The sequence below is a fragment of the Suricata suricatta genome, chromosome 11, assembly GCF_006229205.1.
Source record: "Suricata suricatta isolate VVHF042 chromosome 11, meerkat_22Aug2017_6uvM2_HiC, whole genome shotgun sequence".
In the NCBI taxonomy this organism is placed as follows: domain Eukaryota; kingdom Metazoa; phylum Chordata; class Mammalia; order Carnivora; family Herpestidae; genus Suricata; species Suricata suricatta.
This window is the reverse complement of record NC_043710.1, coordinates 7,877,515-7,902,759: the sequence shown is the minus strand read 5'-3', so window position 1 is coordinate 7,902,759 and position 25,245 is coordinate 7,877,515. Positions and strand designations below refer to the sequence as shown.

Here is a 25,245-nt window from a genome sequence, read left to right as displayed (position 1 = left end):
AATACAAGCAATTATCAGAGAATACTATGAAAAATTATATGCCAATGAATTGGACAACCTAGAAGAAATGGACAAATTCCTAAACACACACGTACTACCAAAACTCAAACGGGAAGAGATAGAAAATCTGAATAGACCCATAACTAGTGAAGAAATTGAATCAGTTATCAAAAGCCTCCCAATGAATAACAGCCCTGGGCCAGAAGGCTTCCCTGGGGAATATTACCAAACAATAAAGCAGAGTTAATACCCATTCTTCTCAAGCTATTCCAAAAAACGGAAATAGAAGGAAAACTTCCAGACTCATTCTACGAAGCCAGCATCACTTTAATTCCCAAACCGGACAGAGACCCAGCAAAAAAAGGGAACTACAGGCCAATATCCTTGATGAACATGGATGCAAAATCCTCCACAAGATACTTGCAAATCGAATTCAACAGCATATAAAAAGAATTATCCACCATGATCAAGTGGGATTCATTCCTGGGCTACAGGGCTGGTTCAATATTCGCTAATCCATCAATGTGATACATCACATTAACAAAAGGAAAGATAAAAACCATATGATGCTGTCTATAGATGCAGAAAAAGCACTTGACAAAATACAGCATCCTTTCTTAATAAAAACCCTCAAGAAAGTCAGAATAGAAGGAACTTACTTAAACATCATAAAAGTCATTTATGAAAATCCCACAGCTAATATCATCCTCAAAGGGGAAAATCTGAGAGCTTTCCCCCTGAGATCAGGAACATGACAGGGGTGTCCACTCTCACCACTGTTGTTTAACATAGTGTTGGAAGTCCTAGCATCCACAATCAGACAACAAAAGGAAATAAAAGGCATCAGAATTGGCAAAGAGGAATCCAAACTTTCACTTTTCGCAGATGACATGATACTCTACATGGAAAACCTGATAGACTCCACCAGAAGCCTACTAGAACTGATCAATGAATTCAGCAAAGTCGCAGGGTACAAAATCAATGTACAGAAATTGGTTGCATTTTTATACACCAATAATGAAGCAAAAGAAAGAGAAATCAAGAAACTGATCCCGTTCACAATTGCACAAAAAACCATAAAATACCTAGTAGTAAACCCAACCAAAGATATAAAAGATCTGTATGATGAAAACTATAGAAAACTTATGAAGGAAATTGAAGAAGACACAAAGAAATGGAAAAACATTCCATGCTCTTGGGTTGGAGGAATAAATATTGTTAAAATGTCATTACTACCCAAAACAATCTACACATTCAATATAATCCCAATAAAAATTGCACCGGCATTCTTCTCAAAGCTAGAACAAACTATCCTACAATTTGTATGGAACCACAAAAGACCCCGAATAGCCAAAGTAATATTGAAGAAGAAAACCAAAATGGGAAGCATCACAATCCCAGACTTTAGCCTCTACTACAAAGCTGTCATCATCAAGACAGTATGGTATTGGCACAAAAACAGACACATAGACCAATGGAATAGAATAGAGAACCCAGAACTGGGCCCACAAGTGTACGGCCAATTAATCTTTGACAAAGCAGGAAAGAGTATCCGATGGAAAAAAGACTGCCTCTTTAGCAGGTGGTGCTGGGAGAACTGGACAGTAACATGCAGAAAAATGAAACTAGACCACTTTCTTACACCATACACAAAAATTAACTCAAAATGGATGAAGGAGCTGAATGTGAGACAGGAAACCGACAAAACCCTAGAGGAGAAAGCAGGAAACAACCTCCTTGACCTCAACGACAGCAATTTCCTACTCGACACATCCCCAAAGGCAAGGGAATCAAGAGCAAAAATGCACTATTGGGACCTCATCAAGATAAAAAGCTTCTGCGCTGCAAAGGAAACAATCAAGGAAACTAGTTGGGAACCGACAGAACAGGAAAAGATAGTTGCAAATGACATATTAGATAAGAGCTAGTATCTAAAATCACCAAACTAGGAACTCATCAAACTCCACAGCCAAACCACAAATAATCCAGTGAAGAAATGGGCAGAAGACATAAACAGACACTTCTCCAAACAGGACATCCAGATGGCCAACAGGCACATGAAACGATGCTCAACATCACTCATCATCAGGGAAACACAAATCAAAACCACACTGAGATACCACCTCACTCCAGTCAGAGTGGCTAAAATGAACAAATCAAGATGCTGACGAGGGTGTGGAGAGACGGGCACCCTCCTACACGGTTGGTGGGAATGTAAACTGGTACAGCCACTCTGGAAAACAGTGTGGAGGTTCCTCAAAAAACTATCAATAGATAGTTGACCTAGCAATAACACTGCTAGGGATCGACCCAAGGGATACAGGAGTGCTGATGCATAGGGGCACGTGTACCCCAATATTCACAGCAGCATTTTGAACAACAGCCAAATCATGGAAAGAGCCTGAATGTCCATCACCTGATGAATGGATCAAGAAGATGTGGTTTATATATACAATGGAGTACTACATGGCAATGAGAAAGAATGAAATATGGTCATTTGTGGATGGACCTCGAGGGTGTCATGCTAAGTGAAGTAAGTCAGGTGGAGAAGGACAGATACCATGTGTTTTCACTCATATGTGGAACAGGAGAAACTTAACAGAGGATCATGGGGGAGGGGCAGGGGAAAAAATAGTTGGGGTGAAGGATGGAAGCAAACCGTGAAAGACTCTTAAATGCTGAGAACAAACTGAGGGCTCATGGGGGTGGGGGAGAGGGGAAGGGGGGTGATGGGCATGGAGGAGGGCACTTGTGGGGATGAGCCCTGGGTGTTATATGGAAACCAAGTTAACAATAGGCTATAACATAAAAAAAAAATAAAAAATAATATTCAGAGTTGTGCAATAAATAAATAAATAAACATTTAAAAAATTTTTAAAGGAAGACAGCTACCTCTCCAGGGCTGGGCTCCAGGGATCCAGCGTGTGCACGGGGACCAGGGCGCTCCTGCACAACGCGGGCAGTAACCATGGCAAAGCTGAGCCTCTGTGCCCATGGGATTTCAGAACAAAAAGTCTTTATCCTCCCCACAAAACCAGAGTGACAAAGAGCTGCAGAATAGCCATTTTCCTTAGCCAGCAAACCGAGAACAATTTCTGGCCTCCGAAAGTATTGGAAAAACAACCTAAATAATCATCAGTAAGAACCAATTAAATAAATTATCCTGTATCCACATGTCCATAGGTCCATACAAGGTAGATTTATGTGAGCAGACATGGAACGAATTGAAAAAGTATGTTAAAAATATTATTAGCCCATTTTTACTTAAAATACATTTTCATACAGTTATAAGCAAAATGTGCTATACATAGTATGCATGATCTGGGGAAAACAGACAAAACTACTGTATATTATTTATAGTGGGGGGTTGGGATTTAGAGATTTCAAACATTTTTTAAATGTTCTTTTCTGGGGGGGAAGGGCAGAAAGAGGCAGAGAGAGAATCCCAGGCTTGATGAGGACTCGATTTCACAAACCCGGCGATCATAACCTGAACTGAAATCAAGAGACAAATGCTTAACCAACTGAGTCACCCACGCCTTCCTGAGTTACTTTTATAATAAAAACTTTTTAAGATTTTTAGATAGGGGGAAAATCCTTCATGCTGATGAGCTTATAGTTTTTAACTAGAAAAGGTGGATATTATCTGTCACCAAAACCTCTTGAAATCATCTCCCGTCTGGAGCCTGTAAATATGACAATGTTAATGATGCTTAAAAATCAATAACACTTCAATATAAGACATAAAACCATAAATAAAATTTAAATGAATATTGATGGATATGTTACAGACCTTAGAATAAAGACACACTAGGGATAAAAGCCAAAGAAAGGGGCACAAAGGAAAAGATTAAAAGATTTTTACAATTTTAAAAAATGTTAAAGTTTCCAGGGGCACCTGGGTGGCTCAGTCAGTTAATCATCCAACTTCAGCTCAGGTCATGATCTCGCGGTTCGTGGGTTTGAGCCCCACATGGGGTTCTGTGCTGACAGCACAGGGCCTGGGGCCAGCTTTGGATTCTGTGTCTCCCTCTCTCTGGCCCTGCCCCACTCATGCTCTGTGTCTCACTCTCTCAAAAATAAACAAACATTAAAAATAATGTTTTTAAGTATCTATCATTTCCTGCTATGTTCAGACTCCCTTTTAAGGGAAAATGATTGCCCACAGCCCCAGCTGCTCAGGCAGCCAGATTTCATACCATGTGACCACTGCCTCCCACGTCAGCCAGCTGGACCCAAAGAAGGCATGGGGCCCAAAACAGACTCCTCCTATGATCCTCCATGATAAGTGAAGCTGGCTGTCGCTTGCATGCTCCCTCTTGCTCTGACTCAAAGAGCTAAACCAAGAAATAGAGGTTGGGGAAGGGGGAATAGCTTGTTGGCGGGGGGGAGAGGGGGGTGGCTAACACTGAAGAGTCATGATGTAGAGGAAGGCAAGAGAGACTTCAGGGGATCATGGGCCAAACCAACGGAGGGAGGAGAGAACACCAACTCTGGCCAAAGAGAAGATGCTTTGACAAATCAAGAATGGTTATTTGTGTCACGTGCATGAGGACTTACTAACTCCAGCAGCCGAAGGGCCTGGAATCACCTTGATCTTGAACTGCCTCCCAGCTTCCTGGGAGACCCAGGCTTATTATAGCTGGAGTTCTTAGATTTTCATGAGAACCCTCCTAGCTCTCCACATGTGTCCTTAAATTAAAAACTTCTTTACCTAAGCTAGCTTAAGTGGGCTGCTTGTTACTTCTAGCCAACAGATCCAGACCAGTACATTCTATGCATTGAAACAACACCACAAACAACCGTGATCAACTGGAAGATAATGACAGAAAAACAGATAATGTCTTTAATATATAAAGAGTTTTTATGAATCAATAAAAAGGATTTAAATGCCAAACTAGGAAAGAATGGACAAGGGCATGATAAATAATTTAAAAAGGAGATATACATATTACCATTAATACAAGTAAATATATTCTAGTATCACTATCTCACTAGTAATCAAGTAAATGCAAACTAAAAACTTGCTTTGGGGGACAATTAAAATACTAATATTATTTTTTAATTTTTTTAACGTTTATTTTTGAGAGAGATAGAGTGTGAGTGGGGGAGGGGGGGACAGAGAGAGAGGGAGACACAGAATCTGAAGCAGGCTCCAGGCTCTGAGCTAGCTGTCAGCACAGAGCCCAAGGCAGGGCTTAAACTCAGGAACCACAAGATCATGACCTGAGCTGAAGTTGGACGCTCAACTGACTGAGCCACCCAGGTGCTCCTAGAATACTAATATTAAATCTAAGAAAAGAGGAGAGCCTGAGTGGCTCAGTCGGTTAAGCATCCAGTTTTGGCTCAGGTCATGATCTCACGGTTTGTGGGTTCGAGCCCCGCATCCGGCTCTGTGCTGACAGCTCAGAGCCTGGAGCCTGCTTCTGATTCTGTGTCTCCCTCTGTCTCTGACCCTCCCCTGTTCACACTGTGTCTCTCTGTCTCTCAAAAATAAATTAAAAAACATAAAAAAATTTTAAATAAGGATTATTCTTTAAAAAATCTAAGAAAAGATACAAGTAAACACATACCCTCATGCACCACTGATGGGAATAAAAATTGGTGCAGCTTTTCTGAAGGCAGTTTGGCAATTTGTATCACTAACCTTAAAAATATTCATACTCTTTGACCCAGTTTCTATTTAGAGACCAGATCTTAAGCAAACATCTGAAATATCCACAAAAGATGTCCATCACAAAGTTACATCTAACGGCAAAACACTGAGTACTCAAAAATCATACATAGTGAGATTCTTTAATTCTTGCTATATTTATATACTAGGTACTACAGGTTATGTTGTAAAGATTTATTTTAAAAGAATACTTAATGACGGGGCACCTGGGTGGCTCAGTAGGTTAAGAGTCCAAGTACGGCTCAGGTCATGATCTCACAGTTTGTGAGTTCGAGCCCTGCATTGGGCTCTGTGCTGACAGCTCAGAGTCTAGAGCCTGCTTGGGATTCTGTGTCTCCTTCTCTTTCTGCCCCTCCCCTGCTCGCATTTTGTCTCTGTCTCGCTCGCTCTCTCAAAAATAAATAAACATTTAAAAATTTTTTAAAAAAACGCTTAATGACAAGAAATGCCCATTATGTAATAGTTAATGAAAAAACTTTATACAAAACAGTATATACTTTTAAACTTCGCTTTAAAAAGAAAACAATGAAGAAAAGCTGTGGAAATACACCAAAATATGAACAGTGTGAAATTGGGGATATTAATTTTCTTTTTAACTATTTTCTAGATTTCCAAAATGTTCAAATACGCATATATTCATTTTAGTATCGGGGGAAAAAATGTCTTAAGTCTTGACAAACATCATGTGTTCAACTTTGGGTAATGCATACAATTACTAGTATGTAACAAAATAAATACACATGCAAAAAGCCAAGAAAAATAGATACAACATGTAAGAGATTCCCTCCAGGTACTGGGGTGATGTGTGGTTACTGCATTTATTCTCTTCCCTCAGTTTTTCTGTATTTTCTAGCTTTCCCACAATTTGCATTTTTAAGTTCCTAGCACACTTCCCAACATTTTACTCTGCAAAATTTTCAAAACTACAATTTGAATTTTCAAACATTCAAAATCAACAGCCTTTTTTAGTGAACATCTGTATCCCCACCACCTAGATTCTATTATGTTACTGTATTTGCTTTATCACAATTATGTCCACTTACTCATTCCACCTATAGAGTATCTTTAAACTCATCTTTTAAACTTAAATGGAGGGGCGCCTGGGTGGCTCAGTTGGTTAAGCATCCGGCTTTGGCTCAGGTCATGATCTCACAGTTCGTGGGTTCAAGCCCCGCTTCTGGCTCTGTGCTGACAGCGAGCTCAGAGCCCGGAGCCTGCTCCACATTCTGTGTCTCCCTCTCTCTCTGACCCTCCCCTATACCCACTGTCTCTCCCTGTCTCTCAAAATTAAATAAAAGAACATAAAAAAAATAAAATTAAAATAAAATAAACTTAAATGGAGCCGTGAAGGTGGCTCAGTTGATTGAGCGTCCGACTTCGGCCCAGGTCATGATCTCAGGGTTCGTGAGTCCGAGCCCCGCATGGGGGTGACTGCTGTGAGCACTGAGCCGGCCTCGGATCCTCTGTCCTCCCTCTCTCTCTGCCCCTCCCCCTCTCAAAAATAACCATTTTTTTTTAATTTAAACTTAAAACACCAGTGTTCTGAGAGCAGCAGAGGTTGCTGAGGGAGTCCAGGACGCCGCAAACAGCAACAACCCTGTGTGTAATGTGCTCTAGAACCCGCTGGGTGCCTGACTCCTAGCCTGCAGGCTTCATCCCCAGCTCTGGTGCTCAGACTCCAGCGAGCACACAAATTACGGGGGGGACAGTGCTGGTATTCATGAAGAACCACCATGCACTTTTAACAAATCCCCTCCCCCGCCCTAGGGCAATGGTGTAAGTGCCCCCCCTCGAGAATCCCTTCACCTTGGGGATGCCCGCCTCTGCCCAGGAAGATGGAGGAACTCATTTCACTCACCAGACGCTCGCAGAGCCAGATGCCAGGCACCAACCTGGGCCCCTGGGCTGTGTCTGTGAACAAAGCAAAGATTCCTGGCTTCGTGAGCTTTTATCCAGTCCCAGGGAGAGAGACAGATTTATTTCTTAAGCCTTAGTAAATAAGTAAATCACCTAGAACATTAGAAGAAATACCAAATAAAAACAAAAAGAAAGAAAAGGTCGAGCGGAGTTCAAGGGGCTGGAGGCCAGAGGAGGGTGGGAGGGGGTCAGGGAAGACAGCGGGCAGGAACATCCAGACAGAGGGAACAGCCTGAGCAAAGACCCCAAGTAGGAGCGGGTTTGGGGGCGCCTGGGTGGCTCAGTCGGTAGAGCGTCCAGCTTCGGCTCAGGTCATGATCTCGAGTTAGTGAGTTCGAGCCCCACTGTCAGGCTCTGTGCTGACAGCTCAGAGCCTGGAGCCTGTCTTCAGATTCTGTGTCTCCCTCTCTCTCTGATCCTCCCCTGCTCACGCTGTCTCTCTCTCAAAAAAAAAAAAACTTTAAAAAAAAAAGGAGTGTGTTTGAGGAACGGGGTGGGGGGCAGTGTGGCTGGAGTGGAGGGGGCAAAGGAGGAAAGGGTTTTGAAATAAGTCTGGATAGAGGTGTGGATGGCTCAGAGGAGACGGGGCAGTGGGGATGAGAGGGTCCTGGATTTCTGTGAAGGCTGGACCAACAGGACTTGCTGATGGGATGAGGTGGGGTGTGAGGGAAAACGGAGTCAAAGACAACTGGGGTTTGGGGGCACCAGGTGGCTCTGTCGGTGAAGCATCTGCCTCTTGATTTCAGCTCAGGTCATGATCTCACGGTTCACGAGATCAAGCCCCGAGTTGGGCTCTGCGCAGACAGCACGGAGCCTGCTTGGGAGTCTCCTTCTCCCTCTCTCTCTCTGCCCCTCCTCCACTTGCCTCTCCTCTCTCTCTCAAAATAAATAAACATTCAGAAAAAAAAAAAAGGATAACCAGGGTTTCTGGCCAGAGCAAGTGGGAGGCAGAATGAGCTGGCTTTGGACCGAGCAGGCCAGCCATTTGGGGGGGAGGTGGGGATGGAACCACCACCAGGAGCCACATGTAGAGCTGGGGGGACAGCTGAAGCCACGGGTCTGGAGGTCAGGAGAGTGCTCCAGGGTGAGAGCACAGCTCCTGTCGGGGTTGGAGGCCAAGGCCTGGTCAAATGGGCTTCAGTGAGGAGGGGGACAGGGGGGAGCGGCAAGATGGCGGAGAAGTAAGGAGCTCCATTACCTCCGTCCACCCACAATTATCAAACTGAGAAGAAGAATTAAAAAGACGCAGCTCTCTGATCTCCAAGAATGGAAGTGGGCGGACAGACCCCTTATTGACAGCAGTCTCATGGTTGCCTGAGGCTACCTCCAGAAACAACCCCAAGCACACATAGTGGAAAGTCCCAAATAGCACTGAGTAGGGAAATAAATTAATCAGAAGCATAACAAGAGAAACTGAGAGACACCATTAAAAGAACATCTCCAGAAACAACAGACCCTAGACACTCAAAGAGCCTCTTTCTATAGAGGGATACTAATAAACGCACAGTGCAGAATGAGCTTTCAAAACTGACAAGAGACAGAAAGCTAGCCAAAATGATGAAACGAAAGAACTCTCCTTCAAGGAAACTCCAGGAAGAAATCACAGCTACAGAACTGCTCAAAACAGACACAAGCAACATAACTCAACAAGAATTTAGAACGATTGTCATAAAATTAGTTGCTGGGCTTGAAAAAACATGGAAGCTATCAGAGAAGATATTGATACAAAGACTAGGAACCTTCAAAATAGCTCTGACAAGTTAGAAAAGGCTCTAAATGAGATGAATAATAAGATGGAGGCTGCCACTGCACAGATTGAAGAAGCAGAGAGGAAAATAGGTGAATGAGAAGACACAGTTATAGCAAAAGAGGAGGCTGAGAAAGAGAGAGAGAAAATGATTCAGGAGCACGAAAGGAAAATCAGAGACCTGAGTGGTACAATCAAATGGAACAATGTCCATATCACAGGAGTTCTTGAAGAGGAAGACAAAGACAGAGTGCTTGAAGGGATGCTGGACCAAATTATACACGAAAATTTCCCCAATCTGGGGAAAGAGAAAGACATTGAAATTCAGGAGACATACCGAACTCCCCTAAGTCGTAACGTAAACTGACCTTCAGCACGACATATCATAGTGAAACTGGCAAAATGTAAAGACAAAGAGAGACTTCTGAAAGCAGCTAGGGAGAAAAGGGCCTTGACATACAAAGGGAAACCTATCAGAGTGGTTACAGACCTATCTGCTGAAACTTGGCAGGCCAGGAAGGAATGGCAGGAGATCTTCAATGTGATAAACAGGAAGAATACGCAACCAAGAATTCTTTATCCAGCGAGCCTGTCATTAAAAATAGGAGAGATAAAGGTGTTCCCAAATAAACAAAAGTTGAGAGACTTCATCACCACCAAACCAGCCCTACAAGAAATCCTAAGAGGGACTCTATGAAGGAAATGTAGCAAGGACTAAAGGTACAGAGACATCACTACAATCATGCACTCTACAGTGAGGAGGGGGAGAGGGGCTGCAGAAGAAGCTAGAAAAGGCAGTACCTGAGATTCGTGTTGAGGTCCTGAAAGGTGACAGGGACAGAGTTCAAACCCGAAGCCCACACTCTGAACCCTCACACCCTCCTGCAGCCATAGAAGGTGGCGGGGAGCGAGCGGCTTTCAAAGCAACAATGGACACAGGCATGCAGCGGTGCGGGGCGACTGCAGCAGAAGCACAGGGCGCCCTCAAGGGCACTATTTAAAATGTTTTTGAGAGAGAGAGAGACAGCGTGAGCAGGGGAGGGTCAGAGAGAGAGGGAGACACAGAATCCGAAGACAGGCTCCAGGCTCTGAGCTGTCAGCACAGAGCTTGACGAGGGGCTCGAACCCACGAACCGTGAGATCAGGACTTGAGCCAAAACCAAGTGTCCGATGCTTTAACCGACAGCCATCCAGGTTCCCCTGCCATTTTGTTTTTTTAATGAAATATTTCAGATGAACAAAAACTACAGAAAGTAGGCTACTGAGCATGACTCCTGAGAATGTTTAAACCAAGATGGATTTCGTTTTCAGAAAAAGCAGACAGACTATCCAGCCTTGGGGGCTCCGGAGCCAGACAGTCTGGGCTCTGCTACTTGCTAACTGGATAGCCTTGGACAAGTTACCCCAACTCCTCCTGGTCTCAGTGTCCCCACTGTTAGGATGGGCATAATTGGAGCACCTGAGTCATGGGTTGTCCTGAGGCTCAAATATGTTAATCCCCACAGAACACTCAGCAAACACCACTCGGCACGTAGGAAAGTTTCTGTGTGTTTTTATTACTTTTTTTCGACTTGGAAAGTTCTCCGCTCCAGGACCAGCTTGCAGAGGCTGTGGAGGTTGTGAAATGCAGGCCAAGAACTGGCTGTGTTTGTTCCCAAAATCACGTGCTGTGGTGAGTGTGGAAATCCCAACCTCAGCCCCCGCATTTCTGATGCTCTGGGGGAAATGCCTAGAAGCTAGTAATAACAAGGATGACTGAAGTCCAGCACGGGTGCCTGGAAGGGACTTCCCAGCAAAGAGTTGGGAGTTTCGTATCCAGCTTTTAGGAAGAGAAGAAACCTGTAAGGGGCCTGGCATCAACCCCGTCTGTCCGAAGCTGCGTTTTCAGAAGCCCAAGCCCAAGTCCACCCAAGACTCAGCCCCTCTCTGCTCTGCTGCTGTGTGAGCTTCAGGAAACACTCATCCTCTCTGAGCTTCTCTGGCTCAATGAGGCCATAGAGGCCCAACCAGCCGAGCTTGTGCGAGGAATAAATGAGATCATGGGGGCAGAAGCTGTCAAAGCAGTGTCCCTGGGAGAGGCTTTGAGACCCTGGGCCCTGGGTGGGTGCAGGCAACAAGACTGGAGGCCTGATTGCCCACACTCCCCAGCCTCGGCCGCGAGAAGATGGAGGTGGGGCTGGGCTGACACGTCACCTCCTCCCTTGCCACCTGCCGGCAGAGGAATAATGGCAGCTCCAACGGACACCAGGTCCTGCCCCAGCAGCCCGAAGGTATCTGAGAAAAAGGAGGCAAAACTTCTCTGCCCTCCCAGCCCGGAGGCCACACCACGACCAAGTCCAGCCTCGCTCCACAGGAATCAGGACTGCCTCCCAACTCATCTGGAAACCACCCCCACCGGGCGCCACTGGGCACAAAGGTTACCTGGAATTCTAAACGGAAGTCTGAGCTTACAGATTAGGAAATGGCTCAGAGATGGGAAATCACTGCCCAGGGTCTCAGAGCTCAGGACCCCACTGTAGGTCTTCCTGAATCCGAAGGCCAAATTGTCCCCACTATACCAAGTAGTTCACACGAAGGTGCGGACTTCCGGTGACAACCACCCTGGTGAGCTGGGCCTCTACCTCCATGCTCTCTAGGCCTGCGGTTATTCATTGGCACAGGGCTATTCACCCCTCAAGATGGGCTCAGCACATCCACCTCCATGCCCGCCCTGACCCCCTACCGAACAGTGTAGGTGCTGCTTTCACAGGCCGCAGCCCTGTGTATCGGAGGACTAGCATTGCTAAGCCGAGCCCATGGGAAGGAGTGAATGAGGTGCCAATGCCCAGCCCACCAGCTAGACCCAGCGGCCAGCCTGGCACATACAATGTTCCAGCAGAGGGTTGTGGCCTCGATGAATGTGCTGCTTCCTCCTGAGGCCCCTCCAGAGCACCTTTGAATCCATGCAGGCCCCGGGGGCCCATTGCTGTTGAGAAGGGTCCTTTTCTCTCCCCTTCCCTTAACCCCGTAGCAAGCACGGCAGAGACCTGGCAGGACATCAGACAAACTTCGAGGTCATCATAGTTGTTGAGAAGCGAGTGTAGAGTCAAAAGATCAGAGGTAAGTCCATCAATTTCCTCATAGGGAGTCAGCGCAGGGACAAGACTCAGGTCCCGGAACCCTGACAGTGAAATCCAATACTCCTGGGCTGCCTCCACAAGGAGAAAAACAAAAAGCTACAGCTCTAGCCTCTGGATTGGCATATCTTGCAGGAATTCAGAGGGAGGATGCTCACTTGAGCGGAGGATGTTTACTACAAAACTGGCTTAGACAAGACCAAACCAGTCTGCACCCAAGAGGGACCCCAGGGCTGAACTTCTGGGGACTTTTCCTCTCATTAGAATACTCAAAATCACGCCCAGGGGGTGGAGATTTAACATGCTAATTAGACCTACCACACACAAAGAAGCACCATGTATAAGTGCCCCAGAGCTAACAAATCCCACTGCGCACACATATGCTTCCCCGGCCCCTTTTCTCACCTAAGTTTCTTTTTTTTTCTTTAAGTTTATTGATTTATTTTGAGAGAGAGTGCACAGGGGAGGGGCAGAGAAAGGAGAGAGAAAGAGAGAGAGAGAGAGAGAGAGAGAGAGAAAGAGAGAGGGAGAGAATCCCAAGCAGGCTCTACACAGTGAGCGCAGAGCTGCACCTGGGGCTCGAACTCACAAACCATGAGATCATGACCTGAGCTGAAGTCAAGAGCTGGAAGCTCAACCGACTGAGCCACCCAGGTGCCCCCAACCTATGTTTCTCTGAAAAATGCGCCCTCTCCTTGGAGAGTCAGCCTGCAGATTCTCTCCTTTGTTTTGCCTCCCTTGTGACTCAGCATAAGCCCTCAGTAACCACTTTCCTGGCACTCTTTCAGCCTCTTGCCAATTTCTATGGTTTCAAGAGCCCAAGGGTCCGGTTCGCTGTCCAGATTACGAAGCCCAGGTTTCGCTTTGGGTTCTCACATCTCCAGCAGGCCAGCCAAAGACTTAAGGGCGGCATGGCTGGAGAAGGGCTCCTGGCCCACTCATTCTAAGCAGGTTCGGAACACGGACAGGTCAGCGCTGACCAGGAGGCCTCATGGGCCGGACTAGAGAGAGAGAAACATGGGCCCTGACAGTAGACATGCAGCCTCTCCATCCCGGGGAGGTCCGGACAGCTGCTCTAACAACAAATGACATCTGTCAAACCCTGAGAGTCAGGCAGTGGCACATTCAAAGAGCAAGGAGGTAGGGGCTGTATCCCCTGTGATGAGGAAAAAAACAAAGGCAAGAAAAATGCATCAATTACATTTCCTTACAGCTTGCGGCCCACACTGATAGACACCTGAAACATGCAGGGGGGACCTTTCTCAAGGAACTCACGGCTGCCTTAGTGCCTTATGTTTACATTTTATTAAAGACTAAAAGTAGGAGTGTAAGGACACAGGTCTGAACCAAACTCACTCCATGACAGGCTTCCAGTTTCCCCTCTGTCCTTGGAGGCCTAGGTATCGGTTTCTCAGAACCATTAGACAATAGAAGGGCACACATTGCCCAAAGCAGGAGGGACCACCCTTGTAACACCCAACCAGGAAAGGCCAGCTAACACCCTTAATATTTCTAAGGGCGGGCCTAGAGATAGAAGCTATAGATAGTCACCTATTGCTTAAGGCTGGTCACACCCTACGTGAGGGTCCTGGGTCCCGGGTCCACTTTGTAATTGGTTACAGTTACTGCCAATAATGTTATGTGATAATGATTGGGTCACTGTACCTGTGTCACAATTTCCTGTAACTCCCCCTTCCCAAGCCCATAAAGGCCCTGCCCCCCCTTTGTTCGGGGCTCTCAGCACGGATCCACTGTGCTGGTAAAGTCTGTGAGCCCGAGTTTAGGCCCCAAGCGAGTCTAAGCCCGTAATAATAAAGCCCTTTGCTTTTGCATGCGTGACTCGGTCTCTCTGGTGGTCTCTGGGTTTTGGGGATGATAATGAAAACTTGGGCATAACATATGGTGCATTGGCCTGGAATCCTCTCCCCCGCCCCCCAGAGCCTCTGGGACCCCGACACGTTGGGCCTAATCACCAGCTTGTGAGTGAACTCATTTCTTGTCCTTCTGTGTGCATCTGTCTGTCTGGGTCTTCGGACCCTCTGGGTCCTTTGGGACCATCTGTTGTCTGACTGATCAGTTTGGTTGGTGGGGCCTCAAAGGAGCCAGGCGGACGCGCCGCAGAAATCTCGAGGCCGTGGGTGCCAAGAGACGTCTCGGACACACTCTGAGTTAAGTGAGTGGGGTCTAGGACCCCACTGGGACGCCAGAGAGCCAGCTCACCTTTCTGAATTAGGTGAGTGGGGTCTAGGACCCCACCAGGAGGCTGGAGAGCTGGTTCACCTATAGTAGGTTGGGCGAGTGGGATCTAGGACCCCACCGGGGAGGCCGGAGAGCTGGTTTACCTGTAAGGGGTTTCACTGGTGGCAGCGGTGTAACCCTTTTTTAGGAACAGGGGAGACTGGGGTAAGTCTCCTCTTGCCAGGATTCTGGTGGCTCTCTGGAACAGGTCATACTGGCAGTGCAAGGGAAAGCTGGGTGCCCTTGGCTTAGCCATAGAGCCAACTTGTGTCCATTTCTCTGTGCATCTGTTTATGGTGTGGTACTTCTGGGGATTCCAGTGGTGGCAGCAGTGTGACCCCCTCTTGTGTCTACTTCTCTGTTTGCTGTGCATCTAAGTATAGTTTTTGTTGTGACTCTGACTGACGAGGACATGGAACAATCTACTTCAAACCCCTTAGATATTTTTTTGCAGGAACAAATGGCCAACCTTCAACATTGGATGGCCAGAAGATGGGACCTTTGACCTCCCCACCTGGTTAAAATCTTTTCTTTCTCCTAGGATCCTAACGGCCAAAATACCACCGCCCAAGAAACCAAAGTATTAGAGCCTTTTGTCTCAAAGGGCTCTCCCAATGGTTCCCATGCCTCCCGTCTTTACCCCGAGGTGCCACCCCTTGAACACATGTTAAATAACTTCTCTGGTTTCAAGAAAAGAGAGAACTATGGCTTCAACCTAAAGCCATCCTGACGGGGAACACACTGCCAGCTGGAATGGCTGGCATTCTCTGGGATTGACTATCCCCCAGAGGGCTCCTTTAATCTTAACCTTGCTTTTTCTGGCTTCCCCCACTCTTTGTTTCTGCACCTACTTGGGTGTGATATGCCTCATTGTCTCCTCCCAGCCTCAGGGGCTAAGAGCAAAAGGCACTCCCAAGGACATCTAGGTTTTGGGAGCCAGGGAGACACTCTGGTCTTTCCTACCACCCTGAAAATGGCGCCAATAATCTGTGAGAGTCACCTGTTAGAACCTCCAGAGGTAAGCTAGTTTATCATCTAAATTTTAAATGCACATGTACTTTTGTCTGGGGTATTAAGTGGAGGCCTGGACACCCGACTTCCCACCCCAGGGCCACACCGAGATGTCAGTTGAGCCCTTTAGTAAATCTGTAAACACCTGTTTTGTGGCCACTTCTGTACTTGTTTGTCCAGTTGTTATTGTCATTGTTTTTGGTCTTGTCTGTGGAAATTTTATGGGAGGCAATGTAGTAACCTCTGGTGTGTATATGAGTGTGAATGTGCGGCTCGGTCTGGCTTGCCTGCCGAGTTCGAGTCTGTGGCTCCACGAGTGTGCATCCTTAAGATCCCCAAAGCCTACAGGACTGTGCAGAGAAAGAGACCTTATTGGTCTGGCTGAGATAAAATCATACTGAAGGGGACACTGACTCCCTCTGTGTTCCTCTGCCTTGTAGAAGTGAGGGCTTCTCCCTCATTCATCTCCCAGGTTAACAGCTATAATTGGAGAGAAGTTTAAAGCTGGAAACCCTCCTTCTCTGCCCCCCTTGCACTCCCTTCCCCCACTCTTTCTTCTGTACCACGTGCGTGGGGAGAGGCCAAACTGCATAAGTTGCCTCAGGTTCCTCCTTCCACCCTAGGTGATAAGAAACAAAAGACCACAGAAGTCAGATTTTTGCCTCAAATTTCCAAGTCAAAATTAACTAGGGAACAAAGTGTCTCACATGGGCTCATTCAGTGTTTGAATTAATCTAAGTCTGTTGGTTTGCTACAGTTCAAATAAGTTCCTGTTATCTCTGCTCCAATTGGGTAACAAAGAATAGCTTGAAGTAATAGTTAAATTGGTCTGTCTCAGTAATTGTTAAAATAGTTTTAAAGGTTCTTGGTAACTTAAAACGTTAAGATTTTACTTGATAATAAATTGAGATTGACTTCATTGGCTGTCTAACAAGATAAAAACTAAAGCACAAGCCACAACTAGTGATTGGTATATTGGTATAGGATGAGGTCTGTAGATGCTTGTGCTTTTTTTTTTTTAATTTATTTTTGATACAGAGAGAGACAGAGCATGAGGGGGGAGGGGCAGAGAGAGAAGGAGACACAGAACCAAAAGCAGGCTCCAGGCTCTGAGCTAGCACAGAGCCTGATGTGGGGCTTGAACCCACGAACGTGAGATCTGACCTGAGCCAAAGTCGGAGGCTAACCTACTGAGCCACCCAGGTGCCCCGATGCTTGTGCTTTTGACTTGTGGCAAAACAACTAGGGATATTTAAAACTGTTAAAAATCTGCTCTGCACTTAATTGGTTCATAAAATTACCATCTAAGAAAAGTTCTGGTTACTAAGCCCTCAATGGGAGACTAAGTTTTCTAAGAGTTAAAATTCTGCTAAGTGTACTTCAGACTGATGGTATAATAAGAAAAGCAACCCTATATGCAGGAAATTGGGGATATGTAAAAAAGATATAAGAAATGAAAGTACATTTTTGTTGAGGGTAAAAGAAAGTAATTTTGTCCTAAGTGAGACTAATTGGTTAAAGAGAAATGGCTTTGGAAAAAAGTTTAAAGGCAAAGGAAAGTTGCAGAAGGTTCCTGTAAAGAAATCATTGAAAAAAAAATTTTATGTGTGAGGTTAAGACCAATGGAATATTAAAGGTATATTGGTATAAGGTTGAAATTCTGCTTTTCTCTCCTCTCCGTTCAAAAGACAAGTTTTTCCAGACTGTTGGGCTGCTCTTGATAAGACTGTGTAAATGAAGGGTTTCTCTTTTGTTAAGGCAAAAGCTTTAGGTCTTATCTTTATCAGGTCTTTGATTGCTAAGTTAAAACTTCTCGGAAGTTAAAAAACTTAGGTTTTGCTGAAGGATCCCAAAGGCAAATAAGATCTTTTATTGCCACTTTGGTTAAATAAATAGAGTTTTCAGATTTGTAACAATTTGTAATTCTATTTAGGATGTGCTTTGCAACTTCCTAAGGTTTTAACAAATTTCCCAGTATTCAAATGGTAGAGAAGTCTTTTGACCAATTAGGCCCTTTCATTTAGGATGCCAAGTTACTTAAAAAGCACTGTCGTACAATGATACACTTTAGGTTGTATAGTCTGGGTAAATGCTGCAACTGCTCAAATATATATGCAGTTCCTAAAGTCTTAATGTTTTGGTATAAGATCATTACTTAACACCTTTAGTAATCAAAATGTTAAGTGTCACTAAACTTCTTTGTCAAAGTGCATCATAATGAACTCTCATCAGATCTTTAGATTGTGTCACAGAATGTGTTTCTTCCTCAAGGAAAGTTGTAAAGAGGACTTTTGGGACAAATGCAGTATTTGACATTTTTTAAATTAGTACTAAAATGGGTAGAAATTTCCAGAGTTAGAAGCTGCATTGAGCTGAATAAGAATTAGGAACATAGGAAATTATAGTTTTGTGACTCTTGTTGAAAACATTGCTGTTCCTTTAGTGTTTGCTTATCCAGATTAAGAAACTTTCTCTTAGGGTGCCTGGGTGGCTCAGTCGGTTAAGCCTCTGACTTCAGCTCAGGTCAGATCCCACGTTCGTGGGTTTGAGTCCCACATCAGGCTCTGTGCTGACAGCTAGCTCAGAGCCTGGAGCCTGCTTCCAGTTCTGTGTCCTTCTCTCTCTGCCCCTCCCCTTCTCATGCTCTGGTTCTCTCTGTATCAAAAATAAATAAAACATTAAAAAAAATTTTTAGGGACGCCTGGGTGGCTCAGTCGGTTAAGCCTCCGACTTCGGCTCAGTTCAGATCTCACATTTGTGGGTTTGAGCCCAGCGTCGGGCTCTGTGCGGACAGCTAGCTCAGAGCCTGGAGCCTGCTTCTGGTTCTGTGTCTCCTGCTCTCTCTGCCCCGCCCCCTCTCATGCTCTGTCTCTCTGTGTATCAAAAAAGTAAATAAAACATTTAAAAAAATTTTTTTAATTTTTTTTTAAAGAAACTTTCTCTTTAAAAAATCTATGATATTCAGAAATGTCATAAAGTATTTGTTTGTAATCTAGAGCATTTATCTTTTCTCTCTACTTAAACCGTCTGAAATTCAAATGCCCACAGTGAGTATTCTTTCTCTCAGGGCAATTACAATTGTTTGCATAAATTCAATGAGAATCTGTTCATTTTATAGCAGGACACCATTGGAAATACTGATTATTTTACCAAGGCTTTTGACTGGAATGTCCTGTTTGAGAGTCATGCATAGGCTCAGAGATGACCTGACAGCTTTAAGGAACTAAGGTTGACTTTATGGAACATGGAGCCATAAAGCCTCGTGGAAATGTTGGCCAGATACCTTGCTCTCAGAGTTCCCAGCAGCCTCCCCAGGTGAGTGAAGAAGGTCACTTCCTGGCAGGTGCAGGAACCTCAGCATACGTTGGGAACCTCGGGAAGAGGAATTGGCCCAACTCACCAGGTATTGTAGGCCTGTGTGATGGAAAGTGCTTGGCTTGGCTTCTGGCCCAGAGTGGCTACTAAAAGTTCAACCTGGAGATTCCTTATAAAAGATCCAGCAAAGCAAGCTTTATAAAATCCTCGTGAACAATCTTTATTCTTGCTGAGCTTATGTAAATAATTAGGCCAGGGTTGTTAAGACTGGACTTGTTCCACAAAGGCATTAGTCTTGATTTGGCTATCTCTGATAATAGAGGGGTTTTTTAGAGAGAAAAACTATGTTTCAGCAATGCACTACTGTAAATGTAATTCTAGTTCTGAGTGTCTTTGAATATTTATTGTTGGATCTCAGGCTTGTTAGTCTGTGGGGATGATATTTAAAAATGGGGGTCACGCCTTTTCAAAAGACTTAAAGGTGGACTTCACAGATATGCAACTAAACAAAAAATTCAGCCCCTGTTAAATAAGTTTCGTTTAAATAGGCCAGCTCTGAAGAACCCTCAACCGGGCGAGGTGATCCAGATCCAGTCGATCAGCTTAAACTGACCCTCAAAAAGACTCTGGCTCCTGAGATCTCCAGCCCTGCTCCAGCCACATCCCGGAAGCTGGCTGGTCAAGCACCGCAGAAGCCTGAGGAATCACTGGTCCAATAAGATAAACTGTCCTGTCTCTTTGCCATCGGACTGGGAAATGTTGCCCCAGAAAGCTGAGGAAGCAGCAAAAAGTTCCTGATTACACTCACCTTTCTCTTATGGATAGGATGGTTTGTTGGTATTAATTGCCTCTAATCTGGGCATGGGATATCAACACGGCAAAAGGTAAGGGGAGCCTATGCCTCTACCGCCAGACTCCAATGGCGGGTCCTCGGGTGACCACTAGACAGCTCACCAATTTGGCTAAGGTTAGTAATGTAGAAAGGACTATGGAGGCGTATCACACTTATACACCCAAGGATCCTAAAAAATGAGGAAACAAATCTGCTGTCATTCTTACTTTTGTAAACCAGGCAGCGCCAGATATTAGAAACCCTAAAAGAGACCCTCACCAAATTAACCATGGAGACTGGCGGAGATTGGGTAGTTCTCCTTCCCTATGCCCTTTACAGGGTAAGAAATTCCCCTTACACCAAGGAGGGCTAGGCCAGGCTTTCGGGGAACAATGGTAACTCAGCTGATCCAGGATTGGGTCAGTTACAAGACAGAGCGGGGAATGTAAGGACGCAGGTCGGAACCAAACTCACTCCATGACAGGCTTCCAGTTTCCCCTCTGTCCTTGGAGGCCTAGGTATCGGTTTCTCAGAACCATTAGACAATAGAAGGGCACACATTGCCCAAAGCAGGAGGGACCACCCTTGTAACGCCCAACCAGGAAAGGCCAGCTAACACCCTTAACATTTCCAAGGGCGGGCCTAGAGATAGAAGCTATAGATAGTCACCTATTGCTTAAGGCTGGTCACACCCTACGTGAGGGTCCTGGGCCCACTCTGTAATTGGTTACAGTTACTGCCAATAATGTTATGTGATAATGATTGGGTCACTGTACCTGTGTCACAATTTCCTGTAACTCCCCCTTCCCAAGCCCATAAAGGCCCTGCCCCCCCTTTGTTCGGGGCTCTCAGCACGGATCCACTGCGCTGGTAAAGTCTGTGAGCCCGAGTTTAGGCCCCGGCGAGCCTAAGCCCGTAATAATAAAGCCCTTTGCTTTTGCATGCGTGACTCGGTCTCCCTGGCGGTCTCTGGTTTTGGGGGATGATAATGAAAACTTGGGCATAACAGGGACCCCGGGGTGGCTCGGTTGGTTAAACATCTGACCCTTGATTTCAGCTCAGGTCACTGTCACTTGGGCTCTGTGCAGACTGTGCAGAGGCTGCTCCAGATTTTCTCTCCCTCTCTCTCTGCCCCTCCCCAGCTTGCTCTTTCTCTCTCAAAATAAATGAATAAACATTAGGAGGGGGGAAAAGACTAAAAGCAACCTATCTTAACAGCAGCTAGCCCCTCAACGTCCTGAAAGCCTTGCTTTGAAATTCCTTAGAAACTTACTTTATCTCAATCCCTCTGCTTTCCTCCACAAACTTAAAAGTATAGACTCCGTCGCTCCTCAAATTCCCGGCGCAGCTCTTTCCTGTCCCCATGTGATACTAAAATCACCCTTTTGCACCTAAAACATCTCAAAAATTCTTTCTCAGCCTTTTGCTCACAAACCCCACTTCAAATTTCATCACTTACATGCAGACCAATAGGGAGAAGTTGTCTATAGAAAATTTTTGAAACAAGAACACACCAAAAGTCAGTCTGCTGTTTATGATCACCAGGCACCAACAATTTTCAACAATATTAGTGATAAAATACTACTTCCCCCGCAAAGCTCTTTTGTCATCTAAGTTCCATTTGCTGCAATTACTACTGAGATTTAATTATATATATGAGCCTCAGATCACCACGTTATTATTTCCCTTCCTTTAAAAACCTTTGCCTTCGGGGTGCCTGGGTGGCTCCATGGTTAAACATTTGACTTCAGCTCAGGCCATGATCTTACAGTTCATGAGTTCGAGCCCCGTGTCAGGCTCTGTGCTGACAGCTCCAAACTTGGAGCCTGCTTCTGAGTCTGTGTCCCCCCCCCCCCCCCCCGTCCCACGCCTCTGCCTCTCCCCTGCTTGTACTCTGTTTCTCTTTCAAAAGAAATAAACATTAATAAACTTTTAAAATAAAAAATAAATAAATAACTTTGCCTTCTCCATGGAAATTCAACCAGAGAACACCCAGTTAGATAGTCTGCGGACACACAGACTCTACCATTGTTCTGGTGGTAAGTTCCAAATGGCTCAGGGCGTTTCTGAGCTCACTTTCAACAGTTTGTGTGCCGACTGTCAAGGTCCTACATTTTCCCATGTTTAAACAGAAGACAAAAGAATCGGCTCTCTCAGCAGCAGAAGAAACTAAAAGAGGAGTGGATCATTTTTATCAAGAACTTGACTTACTCTAAAGCAATGGATTAAATAAATGTCAACATTCACTATCAGTCAACCGTGTTCTCTGATTTTTCCAGAAGAATGAATACTTGGGAGAATCTTGTCAAATAAGATAAAAACATATGATGAATTTTCTGGTGACGACGTTGTAGTGAAAATGTTTCACATGTAGAGATATTTAAAAGTCAGCAGATTGATTTTTTTTAAGTTTATTTATTTTTGAGAGAGACAGAGTACAAGTGGGGGAGGGGCAGAGAGAGAGAGAGAGAGAATCCAAAGCAGGCAACAGGCTCTGAGCTGTCAGCACAGAGCCAGATGCGGGGCTCAAACTCAGGAACTGTGAGATCATGACCTGAGCTGAAGTTGGACCTTAACAGACTGAGCCACCCAGGTGCTCCTGATTTTTTTTTAAGAAGAAGTATCGCAAGTTCTAGAATTTATTCTGAAATGTTGCTTTTTATGAATCTCTGTCAGACTTATCTTAATGAGTAAGACTTTCCCTATTTATGAATCTGTGGATTCATGGGAGAGAAGCCTTTAATAGTAAAATTAATAGAAAGTGCTCTTCAGTCAGCTGTAAGCAAAAATAGGACATATCTAGCTCAATGGAATGCTGAACATAAATATGCAGAGAAGATCAATTTTGACAAAGTCCTGGACAACTTTCTAGAAGTAAAGTTCCAAAAGAGAAACCGTAATATTGCTATCGTTCATGACTGTGACCAACCTACATGTAAGAGTAAACTTTCTTTCAAAAATACGTGAATGCAATTAAAAACATTTTTTTAAAAAAGATTTTATTTTTAAGCACTCTCTATATCCAACATGGGGCTCGAACCCACAACCCCAAGATTTAAGAGTTGCTCCACCAACTGGGCCAGGGAGGCGTCCTGCAATTTAAAATTCTTAATCCATTACTTCTTTCCTATCTTTCTCCATAAAACCTACCTTATTTTTCTTTTCTTTTCTTTTCTTTTTACTTTTTCACTGGCATGATTTCATATACAAACCTCAATAAAAGAATATTTTCACTGTTTCTTTTCTGAATATTATTACTATTCATTTCATGATTATTACGGAAAATAGTGTTGTCAGAGAAAGGAGAGAGAGATTTAAAATGGCCACTCCTAGGGGCACCTGGGTGGCTCAGTTGGTTAAGAGTCTGACTTGTAATCTCAAGCTCAGGTCTTATCTCAGAGTGGTTAGTTCAAGCCCCATGCTGGGTGTGGAGCCTACTTTAAAAAAAGAAAATGGTGCTGCAGCCCCTGTGTGGCTCAGTCGGTTAAGCATCCGACGTCAGCTCAGGTCATGAGCTCATAGTCCATGGGTTCAAGCCCTGCATTGGGCTCTGTGCTGACAGCCCAGAGTCTGGAGCCTGCTTCAGATTCTGGGTCTCCCTCTCTCTCTGCCCCTCCCCCACTCACACTCTGTCCCTCTCAGTCTCTCAAAAGTGAATAAACATGAAAAAAAAAGTTTTCTTTAAAGAAAATAGTGCTTCTCTAAAAATAATTAAGTAAGTAAATGATCATTCAGATATGCCAGGTACATACTGATGTCGGTCACTATGGCACCTTTCTGTGGATTGAGATAATAATAATAGTGAATTTCAGTTGAGTACTAAATGGGTGTGTGAAACACCACTCTGAGCACAGCCTTATATTAAGTCATATCATCTTGACTTTAGGGAACAGAGTTGATTTGAAATAGGAAGCACTCAGGACAGCACTGGGCACACATACGTCACAGCTAAGAGCTGGGTGAGAACACAGCCCCAGGTGGGTCTACTTTGAAAGCTGGTGAAGGGAAGCATTTGCTAAGCCCCTTTATGATTTCTGAACCACATCAGATTAGAGAAAGGAAAAGCAAAAGTCTGGAAATTGCTGGCAGGGGTAGTCATGGGTGGGTCAGCTGAGACCAGATAAGGCCCCAAGAGAAGGTCACACCCAAGTCTAGGTGTTCTGGTCTGACCCGGAAAGGCAGCACAGGGCCTTCGGGGAGCCAGGCGCGCCTTGCCGCCTCCCTCCCGGAGGTCCTGCCTCCCCTGCACTCGCCCAGACAGGTGCCTCTGCAAAGGAGAGAAAGAAGGATCCTCCGGGATCCTTCCCAACGGTAATAACTCCGGCTCCAGGACCAGGAGTCCCCACTGAAACACAGCCCCCACCCCAGCCCAAGCCGCCCCCACTTACGATGGACGCTCGCATCTTTTTTCGGACTGTGGACCCTCAATTTCAGGCTGGAGTTCGGTTTATCTGCTGCGCAAAGGCCTGAGGCTTCGGGGGAAGCAGGGATTCGTTGTGTCATTAATGGGGAACAGCCTTCCCAGGACCCCAGGGTACGGGGGCTTCTGGCAAGGAGGTCGGGCGCAGTTCTCCTCTGCCCCTTCCAGGGCTGCCACTTCGCTCCCTTCGAGTTCCTCGCTGGCTCCCTCCCCGCCCCTGCACTTGGCCTCAAAAGGGACGAACCCCTCGAAAGGTCAAGGAGGTTCATCCCTGCCACCGGACAGGTGACAGCGCGGCCCGGGGAGCGCGATCCTGGTCGAGCCGTGTCGCCCGCCCAGGGTGGCGCGCCCCGCCCGCCGGTGCCAGAAGGCGCCTCTGCGGGCGGGTTGCTCCCCAACTTTTTTCCTCCCGCCTCACCCAACTTCTCCGCCTCGCACGCAGCGGTCCGGCACCCGCAGGGCCACCCCGAGCATCTCACCCTTCGCTAAGTCCGGACAGGACTTCTCCACCCACCTCGCGGACTGGGAGGCAGCGCAGCCGGCAAGAGATGGGCTTTAAATGGCCGCAGAGGCCGGGCCAGTTTAAGGTCACCCGGCTCCTCCCCGCGCGGCTGACTAATGAGAGCCGGCAGAGCTCCCGTCCCGGTGACAGGGACAGCCGGCTCCGGCCCGGGCCAGGCCAGGATGCCTCCCACTGTGCCGCCGCCTCTCCCCGGGCCCTCCTCCACCCAGAGGCGCTCCTAAACTCAGTTCCAGCGCTCCCCACCCCGCCTCACCCCTTCCACCGGCACTTCCGGCTGCCCAGGACTTGAGACCGTCTCGTATTATCCTTCATCTATATACATAGCACACTGGAGTGTCATCAGTTCACTTAACCTCCTCCATTCGAGCCGGCTCGCAGTTTAAAACTATATTAAATTTGAAAGTCATTTGAAGGCAAAGGTCTATCATAAAGAAAGCACTTTTGGGGCGACT

General features: G+C 45.8%; 1 protein-coding gene across 2 annotated transcripts in view; it reads right to left on the bottom strand.

The window, feature by feature from the left end:
* Positions 1-24,874, bottom strand: part of LOC115306462 (phospholipase A and acyltransferase 3-like) — a 46,582-nt gene extending 21,708 nt beyond the window's left edge. The window contains exons 1-2 of one of the 2 annotated variants that reach the window (XM_029956885.1): positions 24,785-24,874; positions 24,239-24,322 (exon numbers count right to left, since the gene is read on the bottom strand). In XM_029956885.1, coding sequence (XP_029812745.1) covers positions 24,239-24,253 — 15 coding nt within the window. In that variant the 5' untranslated portion in view covers positions 24,254-24,322; positions 24,785-24,874. Of the gene's footprint in view, positions 1-24,238; positions 24,323-24,749 lie in introns of both variants that reach the window. The other variant, XM_029956884.1, reaches the window with a different exon arrangement.
* Positions 24,875-25,245: the final 371 nt, after the last annotated feature.